This window comes from Canis aureus, chromosome 16 (genome assembly GCF_053574225.1).
Source record: "Canis aureus isolate CA01 chromosome 16, VMU_Caureus_v.1.0, whole genome shotgun sequence".
NCBI classification, from domain to species: Eukaryota; Metazoa; Chordata; class Mammalia; order Carnivora; family Canidae; genus Canis; species Canis aureus.
In genome coordinates, this window is record NC_135626.1 from 39,778,734 (window position 1) to 39,799,042 (window position 20,309).

Consider the following 20,309-nt stretch of genomic DNA (forward strand, 5'->3'; position numbering starts at 1 on the left):
CAAGGTTAAATCACCCTCTTCCAAGAGGGATTTATGAGGCACTGGTTTTCCGAATTCTTCCCCCCTTTTCTGGGCTCATCCTGGCTCTGCATCACCGCCAACTTCAGCATCTCACACCCGACCCTGTCCTAACCTGGTTCACACCAAAGATTCACAGCAAAACAGAAAAATCTTGGCCTTGGGATCACAACAGGGCTGGTGTCATTTTCTGGCTCTGCTACTAACTCACTCTGTGGGACTTGTTAGCTCATTACCCAAGTATGCAAAGTACTGAGAGTTTACCAACTCACTGCATTGCTGTTGCTCAGGTTATTTTTATTTTTATTAGCTGCCTCAAAATTACTGAAAATGCTGGAAATTCTGGAAGGTACATTTCAAAGTACCAGCTAAAGAATACCTGCTCCTTGGCACCCTCCTCCTCACCCTCATTTTAAAAGGAAAAGAAGTGATCAGAATGATGCCTGGGAAATCCTAACCCTTGTCATTAAAGTACCTTTTTTTTTCTACCATTGCCGTTTGTGTTACAGCACCAATCACTCCTTTTGCCATCCAACTTATCACTAATAATTTCGCACCTTGCAAACAGCAGGGACCACTGCAGTCTGTTCTGTTCTTGACTGTCTATAACCCAAAGCTTTCATCTTTCAAAAGAAATACTTTTGGTCTTGCCATATAAGTCAATCATACTGGGAATATGGATATATTTGAGAAACCTTTTCAACTTCAACCTGAAAAGGGTGTCAATGTCCTGTATTCATACATACCACTTTTATTGTTTTAAAACAATCCATTTTTAGATCCATTTTTCTCTGATTCTGTTCTTGTCTTTCTTCCTCCTAAAGAAACTTCTCTTTAGGAAGTGGTTGGTACCAGCCAAGTGGTTGGTAGAGGGTACAAACTTTCAGCTATAAGTTGAGTATGGCCTAAGGATCTAATATATAACATAGTCACTCTAGTTAATAACATGATATTGCATAATTGAAATTTGCTAAAAGAACTTAAATGTTCTCACACTCCTCCCTCCCCAAAGTATGAGGCAATTGATGTGTTAATTAATTAGATAGGAGGAATCTTTTCATGGTACATATGTATATCAAATCATCACAGTGTATATTACAAATATATTACAATTTTGTCAATTATACCTCAATAAAGGTGAAAAACAGAAACCTCTAAATAGTGACACCTTTCATTTTGCTGTGGTTCACGGCACTAAACACATCTAGTGTATCACCAAGGGCTGTTGTGATCACATCAAAAAACATGATGATCATAAAAAAACACAAACTTTGGACAGAAACCACTATTCTATATGCCATTTGTATATTATATATATTTACATTGTATGTTATTTTTGTATGTTACTTACTCCCTGTGGCTATCTTAAATTCTGTGTTTAGCATTCCCTTGTGAACATACATAAGGTATATATTTGTATGTACATATATATTATGCATATATGTGTGTATCCTCATACATATGTGTATGCATGTATTATGGGTGTTGTTTTTGAGCTATAAACATGTGATCTTGAGGCTTGTTTATATCAACTCTACACTCGTTAGGTTCATCCCCATTTTGCATATGGCCATTGTCCAGTTATTTTCACTGTAGCATAGTATTTATTGTGTGAATATACCACAATTTTCTTGTCTCTATTTATTGGTCCTTGGATTATTTGTCACTCATACTCCTAAAGTAGAGGGAAAGAAATCTTACTTCACAGAATTGCTATGATTTACATTAAACACTGGGTCTGTGCTTGGGACAGAGATTTAAAACTCTGACCAGCTCCTCTTGACTCTGGAAGGAAATGGAGATAAATCTCAATGGCCTGATGAGATAGTAACCCTGACACCATGTACTGGTTAAGTTCCACCTTTGAATTTCTCCTTTGGCCACTATATAACCCAGTTATTCTCAAATAGGGGCAATTTTTGCCCCTCATCCCCAGGGATGTTTGCCAATGTCTGGAGACATTTTTTGATCATCACACTTAGGGTATGCTACCAGCATTTAGTTGGTAAAGGGCAGGGATTCTGCTTAATATACAACAATGTGAAAGATGGTCCCCACAGCAATGAATTTTTCAGCCCAAAATATCAACAACACTAAAGTTGAGAAGCTCTGGGTCACCTCCTCTTGTGCTCAGGATAGCCCAAGCTGCATCTTGAGGACAAGGAATAGTCCTTCATGCCATGCACTAAGCGACTACTTTGAAGACACTCTGTCCTTAGGATTGCAAGAGTATATAGCGTTTACACAAGGAGTGTTCATGGCAGATACTAGGAGAACATAAAGTACAAGGCTCTTTGCAAGGGCTGTAGAAAGTCTGAGAGCAAGTTGGTTGGCAGATGGCAGAGGCAGAAGACCCCAGGTGGCAGCAGAGAGGTTGGTAGGAGTTGGATGCGCAGGAAATGGGCTCATAGCACAAGAAATACAGTGTGACCCCCCGTTGTTTTCATCCCACTGTGAACCCCAAAGCCATGGGCTTGCTCCCCAGTCTCCCTATATCCAAGTTCATGCTCCTTCATTCAGTTCTCCACACCAAGGCCAGATGACCATTCCAAAACCCATTGCTCTTCTTGTAACTGCCCTGCATTTGGCCCCTCGATACCTTCATGTCAGCCCTGTACCATTAAAATGCTTCTGTCTAGCTTATAAACCCCGCCAAGGGCAGATCACTGTCTATTTAACTGACCCCAGAGCTCACCTCCCTCTAAGCACACTTCCACCCAAGCCTCACTAATGAATGGTCTGCTCACAAGCCCCATTCATTTGTATGTTTCCTCTGCCTGGAAATCTCTTCCTTTCTGGTTTGAACTGGTTAGTTCTTGTTTGTGCTGAAAGACTCAGCTTCAGTATCACATTCCCCAAGAATTCTTCCCCATTTCTCCACATGCCCTGCTCAGTTCAAACTGCCCTATGCTTGCCTCTGTCCCAGTACTTAACACAAGGCAATGTAGTTACTGTCTCTCTGCCTATCTGTCTCCTCCCACCCCCATCCCAACAGTGAGCTCTCTGAGAACAAGGACCGAGACTTTAGTTTTCTCATTCCTACAGCCAAACACAGTCCCTACCTAACAGCTGTCTAATAAAGCTTATTGGATAGATGAATGAATGATGCTGCTCTCAAAAACAAAACAAGTTAGCTCAAGAGAATATGACATTAACAGAGCAATGAAAACAGCATGTCACTTCAACTTAGCCACTTTATTGGACAGGTAAATATCTTTTTTTATGGAAGAGGTCCCCAAGGAATGTGAGCACACCCAGCAAGGGAGCACATGCATGAGGAAAGAAAAAACTTAATGCTGGGAAAGAGACTCAAAATGATGTGGTAAAGCAGCTCTTCTCAGCTTAATGGCAGCAGCAGGCAGGAATCCAGAATGTCTCCACTCTAGGTGTCCAGGGCGCCTTCATTTGGACCATTAGGACACGGATATTTCTGGTGAGTTCTTTGAAGTATAAGAAGATGGTGAGTGATGATGCAGAAAAATTCTAACTAAGTCATTGTGAGCTTTGGGGAGGGCAGTTAAGATTTCTCTCTAGCTGGAGGTTTGCTTTGCAGGAATCAACAGGCTGAGGCCAGATTAGTGGTCAGCAGGCTTGGCAGCAGTAGGCGGGCTGGCTGCGGCCTCACGGGTGGTTGGGCTGGTGGGTTTGGCTTCAGTGGTCTGGCAGGGACTGGCATTTGAGACCTCAGCCTTGCAGGATGTTGAGTCGGTGCAATCTTGTTGACTGGAAGTAGATTTCTTGCAATCCTTTTTACAGAAGTCAGCACAAGGCAGGCGAGAGCAGACCGGACGGTAAGAGAGCGAAGTGACACAGGCTGGGCGGCGCAGGATGGAGTAGCATGGGCGGTAGCAGGCAGGGCGATAGGAGATGGAGGTCACATAAGGCTGCCTATAAGTGATGGGTCCAGAGCAGATTGGGCGACAGATTGGGCGGTAAGAAACTGAAGGAGTGCAAGGCTGTTTGCAGGAGCTGGGTATGTAGAAGGTCCGAGAGCAAGTAGGTTGGCAGATGGCAGAGGCAGAAGACCCAGGGCGGCCGCAAAGAGGTTGGCAGGAGGTAGATGGGCAGGAAACAGGCTCACAGGAGATGGACCGGCAGCGCTTGACTACATAGCAGGGAGGTTGACATGGCCTGGGCACACAGATACTTGCTGAACAAGGGCTGGGCTCAGAGCAGATGGGTTGGCAGAGGCTGGAGATGCAACAAGAGGTCTCTTGGCAAGTGTTAGAGACACAAGGTGGCTCACAAGGGCTTGGAATACAGCAGACTGAACGAAGACAGACAGGCTCACAGACCAGAGCCACACAGGTAGCTGGCTGGCAGCTGCTGGGCTCTGAGCAAGATGGCTCACAAGGACTGGGGTCACAGCAGACAGCCTGGCAGCTATTAGCCACAGAGCGGACAGAGGGACAGCAGCTAGGTGTGGGGCAGACTGGCTGACAGCTAGTGGGTTCACAGACCACTGGTTGGCAGGAACTTGGCACAGTGCAGACAGCTGAACAGCAGCTGGGCTCACAGATGACCGGCTGGCAGCAGCTGGGTTTGCACAGAATGGACTGGCAGGGAGTGGGTACACAGAGGACTGGCTGGCAGGAAGGAGTCTCACAGCACACAGGTTGGCAGCAACTGCTCACTGAGCAAGAAGGCTCACAGATGGTGGCTTCACAGCACACAGGTTGGGCACAGCTGTTCACAGCACAGGAGGGCTCACAGATGGTGGCTTCATAGCACACAGGTTGGGCACAGCTATTCACAGCACAGGAGGGCTCACAGATGGTGGCTTCACAGCACACAGGTTGGGCACAGCTGTTCATAGAACAGGAGGGCTCGCAGATGGTGGCTTCATAGCACACAGGTTGGGCACAGCTGCTCACAGCACAGGAAGGCTCACAGGTGGTGGCTTCACAGCACACAGGTTGGGCACAGCTGTTCACAGCACAGGAAGGTTCACAGATGGTGGCTTCATAGCACACAGGTTGGGCACAGCTGCTCACAGCACAGGAAGGCTCACAGGTGGTGGCTTCACAGCACACAGGTTGGGCACAGCTGCTCACAGCACAGGAGGGCTGACAGCACTGTGGGCCACAGCTAGATGATTCACAGCTGCCTTGGCAAGTCACCAGTTGCCATGTCTGGCTCTGGCAGGAACTGGGCAAACAGACAGGTCCTCCGCAGCTCACCTCAGTGGAGCAGAGAGAGATGCCTGGCACAGACGGGCATTTCCTAGAACAGCAGTTTCCAGACATGGTAGAGATGCCTCTGCTCCCTTGTGAGTGCTAAGAGGGGTGCTACCTGACTGGGACAGCTCTCCAAGTCCCTCACTTTTATACCCCCTCACTGACATGTGCTGTTTGGAGCCCCTGCATCTTTTCCTTATTGCTGCTTGGTCCAGTTTTCAGAGGAACATCTTATTATGCCAAGGTTTGTTGATCTGGAAGTTGTTTATCTACCCATAAAGAAGCTCTTTGTTTATTGACTTACTAAATCTGGAATCCTCGGAGCAACAAGTCATCTTGGAACAAGCATCATTGCCTTCAAATTGAATGATCTGTGTTTCTGAGCGTCATGAACAGAGGAAGAAGAAAGGAACTTATAATTTATCCATCATCTAGTCCTCTGTACCAGGGGGCACACAGGGATGCCTACTTGAATAGGACCTACTCACCCATTCCCACAGATCTCACCCTCCAGCCCAGCAACTGTCAATATTCAGGTAAACTCATTGAAAAGCCATGGTAAAGTCAACAGTAGACTTATAGGGATTAGTAGAGGGGAGCAGTGGTGAGCTCTGTGGGAGAGGGGCTATCTGGGGTGGATTTAAAATGATTGCACTTCACAGCAATGGTCCTATTTAAAACCATCAGCAATCCCTTAAGATAGGAATTCATCTCTCCCCTTTATAGGTAAAGAAGGAAAGAGAAAGTGGAATCAGAAAGTTTAAATCACTTGTTAAAGATCCCACCCAGCTTGCTCCCTATTTTAGGGCTGCTCTCCTTCCTCCTCACCACCCTGTATAGTCTGACCTTTCTTAGGAGACTTGTCAAACCACATGTCATAGGCTCAGTGCACTGCGTTGTCCTGCATCCTGTTCTATGAACAGCCCTGCCCCAGACCACTGGCTCTACCTGTCCCTAGAAAGCACATGACCCTAGCCTCTCTGCTTCGCTTCCATCTTTTCCTTGCACCCACTGACTCTTCAAGCATTCAGTGGCCCTCAAGAATCCCTCTTGAGGGGTGACAAAACATGAGAGACTCCTAACTCTGGGAAATGAACAAGGGGTAGTGGAAGGGGAGGTGGACAGGGGGATGGGATGATTGGGTGACGGGCACTGAGGGGAGCACTTGATGGGATGAGCACTGACGTTATACTATATGTTGGCAAATCGAACTCCAATTAAAAAAATACACTAATAAATAAATAAAATCTTTTAAAAAAAGAATCCCTCTTGATTTTGATGATTTTAATAGCTCTTAAAAGAAAGACACTTCCAAGACCCAAAGGATAGGAAAGACAAGAGATCTTTTGCAAAGACATTGTGAACAAAAACAAAGAACACAAATGCTTTCTCAAAGTATGTCAGTGATACTACTTCAGACAGACCTGAGAGAAGAAACATACTCTAGGTTTCTGAACACCAAGGCCTGATATCCTTACTTAGTAAAGGCCTGCCTCCACTGTGTGCTTTCAACATCAATGCAAAATACAGGCTCTCCCTTAGAAAAGCTAAACCATTGTACCATCCACTCACCATCTCTCTCTTCATTCATCGGTTTATGCAATAACTCACTAGATTTCTCTTTGATTCATCCGTTCAATATAGCCATCATATGTTTCTGTGTGAGGGATACAAAAAAGCACAAACTGCAATTCATGGCTCAAGAAGTCCAAATTTAGGAAAGAGACAGATACATCCATAAGTAATTATGGTACAGTATATGTACAAGTGCTATGACAGATGGAATGGATGCACAGGGTCCTATGGAGGCACCCAGAGAAAGACCAACATGGTTTGTAGGAAATTAGGGAAGGCTCCTCAAAAGCATGATACATTTGGGGGCAGTAAATTGTTCCATAGCCAGGATTAAAGGTACAAGGAGACAGGAAGGAACAGCGATGGGACTAGAAGGGTACTAGGCACGCAGTCTTGAAAAGGCCTTGTGGACCCTGATAAGTAGTTAGATTTTACACTGATTTTACACTGATTTTACACTGGGTGCTTTAAATAGGGGAGTAACTTGACCACATTTTCCCTTTGTAAAGACCTCTCTGGCTGTGGTGAAGGGATTGGAGAAGGGCAAATCTGGAGCCAGGGAGACAATTAGGAGTCTGGAGCAATTACTCAAAACCTTCATAGTGACAACCTGGACTGGGCAGTGACTTGAGCCTGGAGCAATGTGAGAGGTTCTAAAGAGGCAGAATCAATAGATCTAGTGGTTGAAAGTGGAAGATTAGAAACAGAGTGTCATTATTGAGATGTAGCTCTCAGGCAGTTGGAAAAGAAGACTTTTGGACAACTTTGCAAAAGGTAAGGCAGAGAAGGAGCTCCCAAGATCCTAATCTCCACCTTTCTCTTCCTCAGCTAAGCCAGCAATGAAATTCACATGGAGATGGCCTTCCTCCCACAAATCCCTTATAAATTCTCTCAGCAGAGAAATTTAACATGGCATCATCTGTTATGCTGGAATGTCATCTCAAAGAATCCTTCCTTGTTACATGGAATAAGCAGATCTTTTAACAATCGAACCCATTTCTACTTTATTCTTAAAGGTCTCATCTCCCTTAACATTATATAAGTACCATGAGGGCAAGGATTTTGTGTATTCACTGATACATACCCAGTACCCAGAGCAATGTTTGATATATAGGCAGTTCACAATTAATATTTATTGATGAAAGAATGAGGACCCCCTTAAAAAGGGCATCTCTTTATCAGTAATTCAAAGAAATCACTACCCTGCCCTCACCCATCTGGGAAACCATGAAACCATGACCATGAGTAATAGAAGAATCAACTACTCTGAATTACAACTACTCAATGCAGACCTATCAGTCTCTTGGCAATTTTGTCCTATTAGCATGTTCATGTTCTGGCTGTGGTTTTGTCCTGGGAGTTAAAAGAGCTGGTTTTGGTGAAGGTTTTTTAAGATTTTATTTATTTATTTTCTAGAGAGATAGAGAGCACAAGCAGGGGGAGAGATACAGAGAGAGGGAGAACAGACTCCCTGCTGAGTAGGGAGCCTGACCCATGACTCTATCCCAGGACCTGGGGCTCATGACCTGAGCCAAAGGTAGATGCTTAACTGACTGAGCCACCCAGGCACCCCTAAAACGCTAGCTCCTAAGAGGCCAATTCCAACAAGAGCAAAATGACCTAAATAGTAGAGTTTGAAACTGAACCAAAGCAGACTCAAATTTTGAATTGTCTCCCAAGTAAGACATTACAAATATTGCTGGGTTTTTAAATGAAACCAAGAAAAGTAAACACAATAAGCCACCACTATATAGTTGCTAGAAAAGCTGAAAATAAAAAGATTGACAATATCTAGTGTTAGTAAGGACATGGAGCAACTGGGACTCTCAGACATTGCTGGTGGGAACACAAAATGATATGGCAAAACTGTTGCAAAACAGTTGGGTAGGTTTTTTTATATAAAGTTAAATATTCTCACACTACTTATCTTGCAATCCAATACCTAAGTATTTTTTAAGATTTTATTTATTTATTCATAGAGATACAGAGAGAGAGAGAGAGAGAGAGAGAGAGGCAGAGACACAGGCGGAGGGAGAAGCAGGTTCCAGAGAGGGAGCTTGACATGGGACCCAATCCCGGGTCTCCAGGATCACTCCCTTGGTTGCAGATGGTGCTAAACCGCTGCACCACCAGGGCTGCCCCCCAACACCTAAGTATTCATCCAAAATAAATGAAAACATAAGTCCACACATAAATTTATACATGAATGTTTATAGCACCTTTCTTCATAATAGCCAAAAACTGGAGACAACCCAAATTCCCATCAGTATATGAACTTTTTCATGTACTTTATTCATACAATGTAATATTTTTAAAAGGAATGAGCTATTGATATCTGCAAAAAGGATGAATATAAATAATGTTATTCTAAGTAGAAAAGAGTTCACACTGCATGATTTCATTTATATGAGATACTAGAAATGGCAAAATTTATGGTGACAAAAGATTGATGGTTGCCTGAGGCTAGGACCAGAATTGGGGAGGTTTACCTGCAAATGGGGCACTAAATATTTGAAGAATTATGGAAAGTTCTTTAAAATTTATTTATTTATTTATTCACGAGACACACAGAGAGAGGCAGAGACACAGGAAGAGGGAGAAGCGGGCTCCCTGCAGGGAACCTGATGTGGGACTTGATCCCAGGACATCAGGATCATGACCTGAGCTGAAGGCCGATGTTCAACCCCTGAGCCACTCAGGTATCTCATGATGGAAAGTACTATATCTTGAGTGTCATGGTGGTTACTTAAGAATATACAATTGTCAAATCTCATCAAACTACACACTACAATTATGTGTACTTTATTATATATGAAGTATACATTAATAAAGTTGGTTTATAAAAAACAAAAATTTTTAAAGGCAAAAATGTAAAAATAACATAATCCCAGTTTTATTTGTAAATATACTTAGAAAGGAATCTGGAAACATCTATGTCAGTAATAAATGATGAAGGTGAAGTTGAGAATCCAGGTAGCTGTTATTTCTTCTTCATATTTTTCTGGGTTTTTTTTCATATTTTTAGAGATCATTACCATGCTTACAATCAAAAAATATATTTTTGCTTGTTTGTTGAATGAAAAATTGCTTTGCAGAAATAAAAAATAAATATTGTTCTCCTGAGGCAAGAGAAAAATTAATTTTATACGCGTGTAGCTTAAGATCATGTTCAGCAAGAAGTCGAATCAACTGTCTTCTGAATTTTAACCTTCCAGCAGGACTCAAACACGCCTGGCTTAGGCCCCACCTAGAGGATGGACATTCACCCCTCTCATCCCTGGGACTCAAGCAGAAGAGATACAGCTGGTTGTAGAACGAGAAAACATAACCCAGAAGAGGGAAACTTCGTCAAAGCATTTGGCTAGAAGAAAGAACTGGAATCCCCAGAACATTCATAGGCACTGTGTTCACAAAGTTCTGCCACAGGAATCTTTTCCATTCCAAAGCAAGCTTGTTTTACCAAAGCCTCTTCCCAACTTTGCCAGAAAGTTCTGACCAAATCTGAAGCTTCTGCAGAACCATTCTGGAGAGCTATAATGCTGAAGGAAGGCATGCCCCTTGCTCAAGATTAAACCTTGGCCAGCCTCAGCATTTGCCCATTTACTGCATTTTTTAAATGCAGATCCCAGGGCTGCCACCCTGGAGCTAATGGATAGAATCTCTGATAGTGACGCCTAAGAATCTGTATTTTTGAAACCTCCCCAAGTGAATCTCATGCAGTACATGGAAGCTTTAGTCTACATCTGGGTTTCTTGTTTAAAACACAGATTGCCAGGCCACACCCCTGTGGATTCTGATTCTGCCTTTCTCGGGAAGGGCTCCAGAATTTCCATTTTAACTAGCTCCCAGGTGATTCTGATGCAAGTGGTCCACAAACCACATTTTAAAAATCCATTTACAGGGACACCTGGGTGGCTCAGTGATTGAGCATCTGCCTTCAGCTCAGGGCATGATCCCAGCTCTGGGATTGAGTCCCACATGGGGCTCCCTGTGAGGAGCCGGCTTCTCCCTCTGCCTATGTCTCTGCCTCTCTCTATGAATCTCTCATGAATAAATAAAATCTTAAAAAAAAAAAAAGAAACTACTGCAGATGCCAGAGTAAATTTTCCTGGCCCAGTGCCCAAGAGGGAGCCAAGGAAGAGGCGGGAGAACTAATTCAGTTATGCCAGCAAGCTCGAATTTATTAAGAAGTTAACAAAGAGAAAATTTTGCACTCGAAAGCAGCAGAAAGCTGAGGAGGAGGGTCAGTCCCAAAGCCACCTTGAGTAAGATGATGTCTTATAGTGACAAGACATTTAAGTCCATGAAAATAAAGCCATGGGGATTCTCCCTGTGAGCTTCGGGGATCACTTTGGATGGGACCCAGCTTCCATTTCTCACCAGCATATGGCTCTTGTTCTCAGGGCCTTAAAATACCAGGGCAGGCGTTGGGAGAACAAGCCCTCGTCTACAAATAACACGGAGGCAGGACGCTGTCTTGGGAGCCAAGGATGTCCTGGAGACAAGGGGTCTCCACCTGCAGCAAGTGGAGGCTTTGCTTGGGCCACCTCCGCGGAGGGGGCAGAGGGCTTCACTTGGTCTCGCAAACAGGCGTAGGCTGGCAGCAGACGGGCCCGCAGCACCCAGACGAGCCGCAGCAGCTGGACCCGCAGCAGCCGCTCCCGCAGCCCCCACAGCCAGAGCCGCAGCCCCCGCAGCCAGAGCCGCAGCAGGAGGACCCGCAGCAGCCACCTCCGCAGCCTCCGCAGCCAGAGCCCCCGCAGCCAGAGCCCCCGCAGCCGCAGCAGGAACCGCAGCAGCCGCAGCAGGAACCGCAGCAACCGCAGCAGGCGGGCTGGCAGCAGCACACTTCACAGCAGTCTTGGTCTTGAGGGCAGCAGGTGAAGCAGTCCCCTGGGCAGCACCCCATGGTCCCGGCGGTCAGGTGGCAGGTCAGGAGCGCGGCCGGAGCTCCCCACGTCTGACGGTGGCCAGAGGCCAGCAGCTTTTATAGCCCTTCACCAGAGGGTGTTGGCACAGGGGACAGGATGTTTCCTTTGTTATTATTTATGCCAGTTTCCATAAGAACGTCTCATTAGCCGCCTGTTTATTTTCCAGCTCTGAGTACCTCAACTCATAAAAAAGCCCCACTCGGCCCAACTGCTATTTGTCCAGAGGGTAAAAATACATCTTCGAAAAGACCTGTCATCACGGCCAAACATGGGCCAGCCGTCATTAGCCAAGGTTGGAAAGAGCCATGGACTCTGGTTCTGGAATGGGTGCTCCCCTTCCACATCTCCTCTGTTGGCAAGTTGGCAGCCGACCCCTCTGATTATGAATGCTTATTCTGGAAAATCAGAATGGTAAAACCTGGATGCCCGTGCCTCTCGCCGCAGGCAGAAGCTGCTATCTGAGGTCTGGTCCGGTGGCTCCTCCCAGGCGGAAATGGCATCCTCATGCCAGCCCATGTGAGCAAAGCAAACATTTGTGACTGTGTGTGGTATGTGGAGTGTGCCACACAATTGTTTGGGCTTGGTCAGTGAGCATCAGTCATGATTAATAACTGCCTTGTGAAATAAAGACTCATCATAAAACTGCAAGAGGCGGGAGCCACGTTCTCCCTTGGCCTTGTGGTGAACTGAATGAACACTCACACTCCTCTCTAACTAAGTAGGCTGGAAGAGCAGTGGTCTTTTTTTTTTTAAATAATAAATTTATTTTTTATTGGTGTTCAATTTGCCAACATACAGAGTAACACCCAGTGCTCATCCCGTCAAGTGCCCCCTCAGTGCCCGCCACCCAGTCACCCCCACCCCCCGCCCTCCTCCCCTTCCACCACCCCTAGTTTGTTTCCCAGAGTTAGGAGTCTTCCATGTTCTGTCTCCCTTTCTGATATTTCCTACCCATTTCTTCTCCCTTCCCCTCTATTCCTTTTCACTATTTTTTATATTCCCCAAATGAATGAGACCATATAATGTTTGTCCTTCTCCGACTGGCTTACTTCACTCAGCATAATACCCTCCAGTTCCATCCACGTCGAAGCAAATGGTGGGTATTTGTCATTTCTAATGGCTGAGTAATAGTCCATTGTATACATAAACCACATCTTCTTTATCCATTCATCTTTCGATGGACACTGAGGCTCCTTCCACAGTTTGGCTATTGTGGACATTGCTGCTAGAAACATCGAAAAAAAAAAAAGAAAAAAAAAAGAAGAGCAGTGGTCAGAACCCTTTCCTTGATGGAAGGAGATGGAGGAGGGGAGGTGGAGGAGAGGGAAGAAGAAAGGAAGGAAGGAAGAAAGATCATTGACTATTCAAACCATCACATAAAGATGGGAACATTGTACACTTTTTTTTTTAAGACCAACTAGCAGAATAAGAGATTAGCATAGGAAACACCCAGAGTACCATCGCAGGGCACAAAATGACTTTGAAAAGAGGTTAGGATCCACGGAGGATTCAGGTCCGTGTGTAAATTCTGAGACAGGTCAAAATTCCTATCTCCATGTTGGGTTTGGTATCTTGTCATACTCTTGGAATGGCAATGGCAATCCTGTAAACTAGGGCTCAGCCTTTGGAAGGCAGCACCCAGAGAAGAGGGTGGAGTGGGAGGTGGGGATGGAAGATGGCAGTGGGTGTGGAGATCTGGATCAGGAGACACAGTCCTTCCATTTTAATTTGCATTTTCCTTTTATATGGGCCTGGAGGTAAGGCAGCCTCTAAGATAGGTTAGATGGACTGAGAAGGGTGATGGCAGATGATGGGTTGCTTGTATCTGATAGGATGCTCAGTACTTCGTGGGATGTGGAAATTTAAAATTGGGAGGAAGAGATCATGTGGTCCAGGGCAGGGTTTCTAAACCTGATTTTACTCAGAATGGCCTAAGACAGAGGCTTTTGAAAAATGCAAAGCCCCCCAACCTGTACTTCTTCCTGTTAAATCAGTTTATGTGCTGATGGGAGTTTGAGAAGCTATATGTTCTAAAGTTTCCCAGATGACTCAAATTCTCAAATAGGTAACAAAACACTGATAGAATTTAATGCCACCATGACCATCACCCTTAAGCCCTTTTTTTCCCCGCAGAGGTTGATACCATGGCCCAGAGAAAACACATTAATGATAGAGTGGCTTCGTAGCCCAGATGTTCTGTTTCCTGGTCCAGTGTTGCTTCCATCATTCCACATCCACAGATGGACACCTCTGGGTAAGTATAATATAGGGATATCCGCAATAGACACATTCTTTTCATTCTTTTTTTTTTTAAGATTTGTTTATTTATTTTAGAGAGAGAGAAAGAGAGGGTGCAGGAGGAGAAGAGGGAGAGATAATCTCAAGCAGACACCCTCCCTGCTCAGCATGGACCCCGACACAGGTCTCCATCCCACGACCCTGAGATCATGACCTGAGCCAAAATCAAGAGGTAGATGCTTCACTGACTGAGCCACCGCAGGTGCCTCTCATTCTTTTAATGATAGGTGATGCATTCCCATGAGAAAGGCCTGAAAAGTGTGCAGTGAAAATTCTCTCCTCTTTCTGTGTCCACCAGTCAGTTCTCTTGCCTTTTACCCACCCTCTCCTCTGCTCTCAATTTCATTTCGCCCCTCTGTGCCTGAATTTTCTCATCTATAAAATGGTAATTATGATAATAAGAGTGCCACTCTCATGGACTGTTTTCAATATTAAATGAGTTATATAAAGTACTTAGAACAGTATATTGGGCACATGTTATTTGATAAATGTCAGATGTTATTTATATACAAGAAAAACAGATGTATAGATATATTTTTGTTCATCACACATGATAGCAGGTATAATAGTAGCATAATATACACACTGGTTTTAACTCTTTTTTTCCTCTTAACAAAGTATCTTATAGCTCATTCCATATCAGTACATAAAAAAGTTCTTCATAGTCATCTATTAACCAATTCTCTTCAAAAGACATTTGTTTCTATTTCCAATATCTTGCTATTATGAACTTTTAATTTTAAATATTTTGCTATCATGTAACTGTGTACTTACACGTATCTTGCTACATCCCTCCCGTAAACTCTTGGAAGAGAAATTGCAGGTTCATTGATTTTTTCATTTGTAATTTTTTAAAAGATTTTATTTATTTATTCATGAGAGAGGCAGAGACACAGGCAGAGAGAGAAGCAGGCTCCATGCAGGGAGCCCAATGTGGGACTTGATCCCAGGACCCCAAGATCATGCCCTGGGCCAAAGGCAGGGACCAACCCACCAAGCTACCCAGGGATCCCCTTCATTTGTAATTTTGAAGGATATTGCCTATCACCCTTTACAAAAGTTGTAAGACTTACACTCCCATCAGCAATCTGTGAGAGGATCTGTCTCCTCAAACTTCACCAACACAACTTGTAATCATAGTTTGTGGGGGCAGCCTGGATGGCTCAGTCAGTTAAGCATCTGCCTTCTGCTTGGATGGTGATCCCGGGGTCCTGGGATTGAGCCCTGCGTCGGGGTCCCTGTTCAGCAAGGAGTCTGCTTCTCCCTCTGCCTCTTCCTCCCAGCACTCTCCTGCTCATTCTCTCTCTCTCTCTCTCTCTCTATCTCTCATAAATAAATAAATAAATAAATAAATAAATAAATAAATAAATAAATAAATAAAATCTTTAAGAAAAAAGTGTGATCTTGCCAATCTGATAGTAGAAAGATAGGTTCTGACAATCATTTTAAATTGCACTTCTATTATTGTGAGTGAAATTAAGTAATGTTACATGTGCTTAAATTCCATATATGTTCCCTCTTATATAAATTGTCTTCTTGTATCCATTGCCCATTTTTCTGTTGGGTCATTGGTCTTTTTACTTTGGTTGATAGGAATGCTTTGTGAATTAGAAAATAAAAGCTTGAAAATAAAATAAAATAAAAGCTTGGTCTGTATTATGATTTATAAATATTTTTCTCAAACTGTCATTAGCCTTTGATACTATAATTAAATAATAATAATAATAATAATAAAATAATGTTTACATTATGAACTTCATACCTGTTTATTGTGGAATTTCTGGAAAATACAAAAAATTAAAAGCAAGAAAATAAAAATCATCCATAACCCCACAACAAAGATATTCTGCTAATATTCTAGATTCCCTTTTTAGCACTTTTTCTAAAGACTTACATGTAAATATTGACATGGCTGTAGGTAGCTATACATAAACATATACATGTATAAGCATGTATAAGCATATATATATATTTATATATATATATATATATATATATATATATATATATATATATATATCAGGTACAAATTTCTAAATCCATGTTCCAAACTATCTTTCTCTAAGACTGCTTAAAACTATTTCCAACCTTCATTCCAGCTTGTGGGGGAAGAAAAGTCAGTTCTGTATAAACTCAGAAATCTCTCAGAATTTTTCTCTCCCCATCCTTCATCTGGAAATGGCATCTGAGTTTTGTGTGGTTTGGACAATATTGCAGCCTTGAAGAGAGTAATAATTGGCTCCCAGTGGGCATCCACTGAAAAACACATGGTTCTCTCTTATTCTTGGTCACCATTCTCCTTGTGATGGCACCTGAAATATTTTTCTCCATGTTCTCCATAATTCTGCATCCTTCCATCCTCCCTCCAGGAGTCCCAAGGCCCTCTCTGTCTGACCAGCAACTGTCCTCCAGCACAGAGATCTATTTTGAATTGCATGTACTAAGCACTGACTTGGCTCATTCTCTCTACATTTCTAAAGTAATAACCCTACCCTGGGGGCAGTGACTATAGAAATACCCCACTGATGCCCGAGTCATGAGAAAAGAGTAGCAGGGAAAGAAACTCCAGAATAAAGATAAGACTCTTGGATACTCTAGAGTTTCATCTTGACAACTATTTTTACAAAATTGAAATCAGACTGTGTAAATTGATTTCTACACCAAATATTATGCTTCATCTGAGAATATGCTCATGAAGATGTTGATTGTTAAATATAATAAAACTCTGAGAGAAATTATATTTTCAAGTTGTGGTAAACCTTCCTATTGCTGGATATCTAAGTGTTTCCAATTTTTCAATATTAAAAACAAAACACTGAGCCGAGCTTCTTTGATGTGACTCTATGCATCTTTCTTATTATCTCCCTGGAATAAATCCCTAGAAATATAATTACTGAATCTTTAGCATGTCAATAATTTTAAGGCTATATAAATAAATATTGAAAAATCATCCTCCAAAAAAATTCCCATTGGCACCCATTTCACAGGTGCCTTCACCAATACCAATTAGTATTATTTTTTAAATCTCTTTGTCAAGAAATTTGGCATGTTTGGTAGTCCAGTCATGGAATCTCATTGTACTATTTATTTGTATTGACTTCATTATTAGAGCATTTGTTCTGTAGGTCTCTTTTTCTTCTTTTGGGAATTATATGCTCATGGCAATTTTTTTTAAGTTACTCATCTTTCCTAGCTTATTTGTAAGAGCTTACTTTATAGCTAAGTGTAGTAACTTTCCTTTCTCCCACTCACTGCAAAATTTGTTCCACTAGATCATCTCCTTTTAATTATGTCTATGAGTTTTTTCATGCATATAATTTTCTTCTTCTATAGGCACCTCTACCTGCATTTTCCTTTCTGCTGCTTTTGTGCTTCAAAACTTCTTCACCACTTCCAAACCAGACAACTATTAACTTTCTTTTTTCTTTCTTTTTTACTTTCTTTTTTACTTTCTTTCTTTCTTTCTTTCTTTCTTTCTTTTTCTTTCTTGTCTTTCTCTTTCTTTTCTTTCTTCTCTTTCTGTTTCTTTCTTTTATAGTTTTTATAATTGCGTTTTTTTACACTTACTACTGTTATCCATCAGAAATTTATTTTGGTGTGTGGCAGATACTGCTTACAAAAATGACCTGGCTTTCTTAATTAGAGCAGTTGAGTACCTATTAAATGTATGCTTAGTGCTCAAGAAAGAACAGGATGGGGAAATACCGCAGGCAGGAGTCATAATATGGCCTAGTTTCTGTTTTGGCGGCCTCTAGTGTCCGTTAGGGGACATTACATGTGCAGCTTCCGGCGTTTCTTCCCGCAACAAAGGTAGGTCCTGATTCTGGCTTCACCAGAAGCAATTCAATAAAAACTTGATTTGATGTGAGAAGCTTATTACATAGAATTTATTTGATGTATTTTTTAAGAATTTATTTATTCATTTATTTACTCATTTGAGAGAGAGAGAGAGAGAGAGAGCACAGCTGGGGGAGCCCCAGAGGAACAGGGAAAAACGGTCCCCCCAGCTGAGCCGGGAACCCGATGTAGGGCTGATTCCAGGACGCTGGGATCATGACCTGAGCAGAAGGCAGATGCTTAACTGACTAAACCACCCAGGTGCCTCTATGGCAGTGATTTCATATCATGTGTTCAATTAACCGCTTCTTGACCAAGAAAACACATTTGCAGCCCCTCCCATTGTGCCAGGCACTGCACTAAGTACTTTATATGTGTTTTCTTGGTTAATGCTCAAGATAACTATATACAATAAGCATCATGATCCTTTTAGTTTTTACATGAGAAAACTGAGACTAATGAAGATCAATTACTTTATTTACTTTTTTTTTTTTTTAAGATCAATTACTTTAACTAGAAGAGGCAGAGCTTGAACTTAAACCCAGATCTGTCTGCTTCTGGAGCCCATTGCCCTTCCTCTATGTCAGGCTTTCTGGAAGAAATCGTAGAAAATTGCATCTTTGTCTTAGGTAAGTCTTACAGTAAGAATATCTTCTACGAAATTACGTTTCAGAACCACAGAGACCATAGCTGTTTTATTTGTCAATTTACATCCAGTGGATGCTATAAGGGAGACACTCAATAAATATTTGTTAAATAAATGAATTAATAAAATCATAAATAAGATATGACCCCTTGTAATTCAGTACAGCGAAAGTGCCAACTAGAAGAGAGTAGAGTCTCTGCTGCCACTCTTTATTCATCTTTCATTGTTATTAGTCACTGCTTCATTCAATCTCAGGTCTGCAAGCAGCACTGCCAATAAAACTTTCTGTAATAATAGAAATGTTCTATGTCTGTTTTATGGAATATGGAATCCATATGGCCATATCCATAGACATATATGGCCATTAAGCACTTGAAATGTAATTAAGGCAACAGAGACTTTTGTTGATGTTGTTGTCATTTTTACTTTATTTTTTTCCATGTTAATCTTTTTTTTATTGGAGTTTGATTTGCCAACATATAGTATAACACCCAGCGCTCATTCTGAGAAGTGCCCCCCTCAGTACCCTTCACCCAGTCACCCCATCTCCCCGACCACCTCCCCTTCCACTACCACTTGTTTGTTTCCCAGAGTTAGGAGTCTCTCATATTTTGTCACTCTCTCTAATTTTTCCCACTCGTTTTCCCTCCTTTCCCCTATAATTCCTTTCACTATTTCTAATATTACCCATATGAGTGAAACCATATAATGATTGCCTTCTCCAGTTGACTTGCTTCATTCAGCATAATACCCTCCAGTTCCAACCACATCGAAGCAAATGGTGGGTATTAATCGTTTCTAATGGCTGAGTAATATTCCATTGTACATAGACCACATCTTTATCCATTCATCTGTCAATGGACATCGAGGGTCCATCCACAGTTTGGCTATTGTGGACATTGCTGCTATATACATTGGGGCATGGTGTCCCAGCATTTCACTGCATCTGTATCTTTGGGGCAAATCCGCAGTAGTACAATTGCTAGGTCATAGGGTAGCTCTATGTTTAACTCTTTGAGGAACCTCCACACAGTTTTCCAGAGTGGCTGCACCAGTTCACATTCCCACCAACAGTGCAAGAGGGTTCCCCTTTCTCCACATCTTCTCCAACATTTGCTGTTTCCTGACTTGTTAATTTTCCCCATTCTCACTGAGAATGGTGAGGTGGTATCTCATTGTGGTTTTGATTTGTATTTCCCTGATGGCAAGTGATGCTGAGCATTTTTCTCATGTGCTTGTTGGCCATGTCTATGTCTTCTTTGGTGAAATTTCTGTTCATGTCTTTTGCCCATTTCATGATTGGATTGCTTGTTTCTTGGGTGTTGAGTATAATAAGTTCTTTATAGATCTTGGATACTAGCCCTTTATCTGATATGTCATTTGCAAATATCTTCTCCCATTCTGTAGGTTGTCTTTTAGTTTTGTTGACTATTTCTTTTGCTGTGCAGAAGCTTTTTATCTTAAGTCCCACTAGCTCATTTTTGCTTTTGTTTCTTTTGCTTTCATAGATGTATCTTGCAAGAAGTTGCTATGGCCCACCATTTGCTTTAACGTGGATGGAACTGGAGGGTATTATGCTGAGTGAAGTAAGTCAATAGGAGAAGGGCAATCATTATATGGCCACTCGTACGGGGAATATAAAAAATAGTGAAAAGGATTATAGGGGAAAGGAAAGAAAGTGAGTGGGAAAAATTAGAGAGGGCACTTGATTAGGGGGGCTCTTGATGGGATGAGCACTGGGTGTTATACTATATGTTGGCAAATCGAACTCCAATAAAAAATAAACAAACAAATAAAATCTTTTTTTTAAAAAAAGAAGTTGCTATG

The 20,309-nt window shown here is 42.4% G+C and overlaps 2 protein-coding genes across 2 annotated transcripts; both read right to left on the reverse strand.

Moving 5' to 3' along the window:
- Positions 1-3,194: 3,194 nt before the first annotated feature.
- On the reverse strand, positions 3,195-5,300 carry KRTAP16-1 (keratin associated protein 16-1). Its single transcript, XM_077850465.1, has one exon. It carries the CDS (start codon positions 5,262-5,264, stop codon positions 3,594-3,596), a length of 1,671 nt encoding a protein of 556 aa, XP_077706591.1. The 5' UTR covers positions 5,265-5,300; the 3' UTR covers positions 3,195-3,593.
- A 5,589-nt stretch (positions 5,301-10,889) lies between these two features.
- On the reverse strand, positions 10,890-12,214 carry KRTAP17-1 (keratin associated protein 17-1). Its single transcript, XM_077850466.1, has one exon. The coding sequence runs from the start codon at positions 11,677-11,679 to the stop codon at positions 11,341-11,343; it is 339 nt and encodes a 112-aa protein (XP_077706592.1). The 5' UTR covers positions 11,680-12,214; the 3' UTR covers positions 10,890-11,340.
- Positions 12,215-20,309: the final 8,095 nt, after the last annotated feature.

What these genes read in the sequence shown, in the direction of transcription:
- KRTAP16-1 (XM_077850465.1), bottom strand. Translation starts at nt 5,264, where the DNA reads ATGTCTGGAAACTGCTGTTCTAGGAAATGCCCGTCTGTGCCAGGCATC.
- KRTAP17-1 (XM_077850466.1), bottom strand. Translation starts at nt 11,679, where the DNA reads ATGGGGTGCTGCCCAGGGGACTGCTTCACCTGCTGCCCTCAAGACCAA.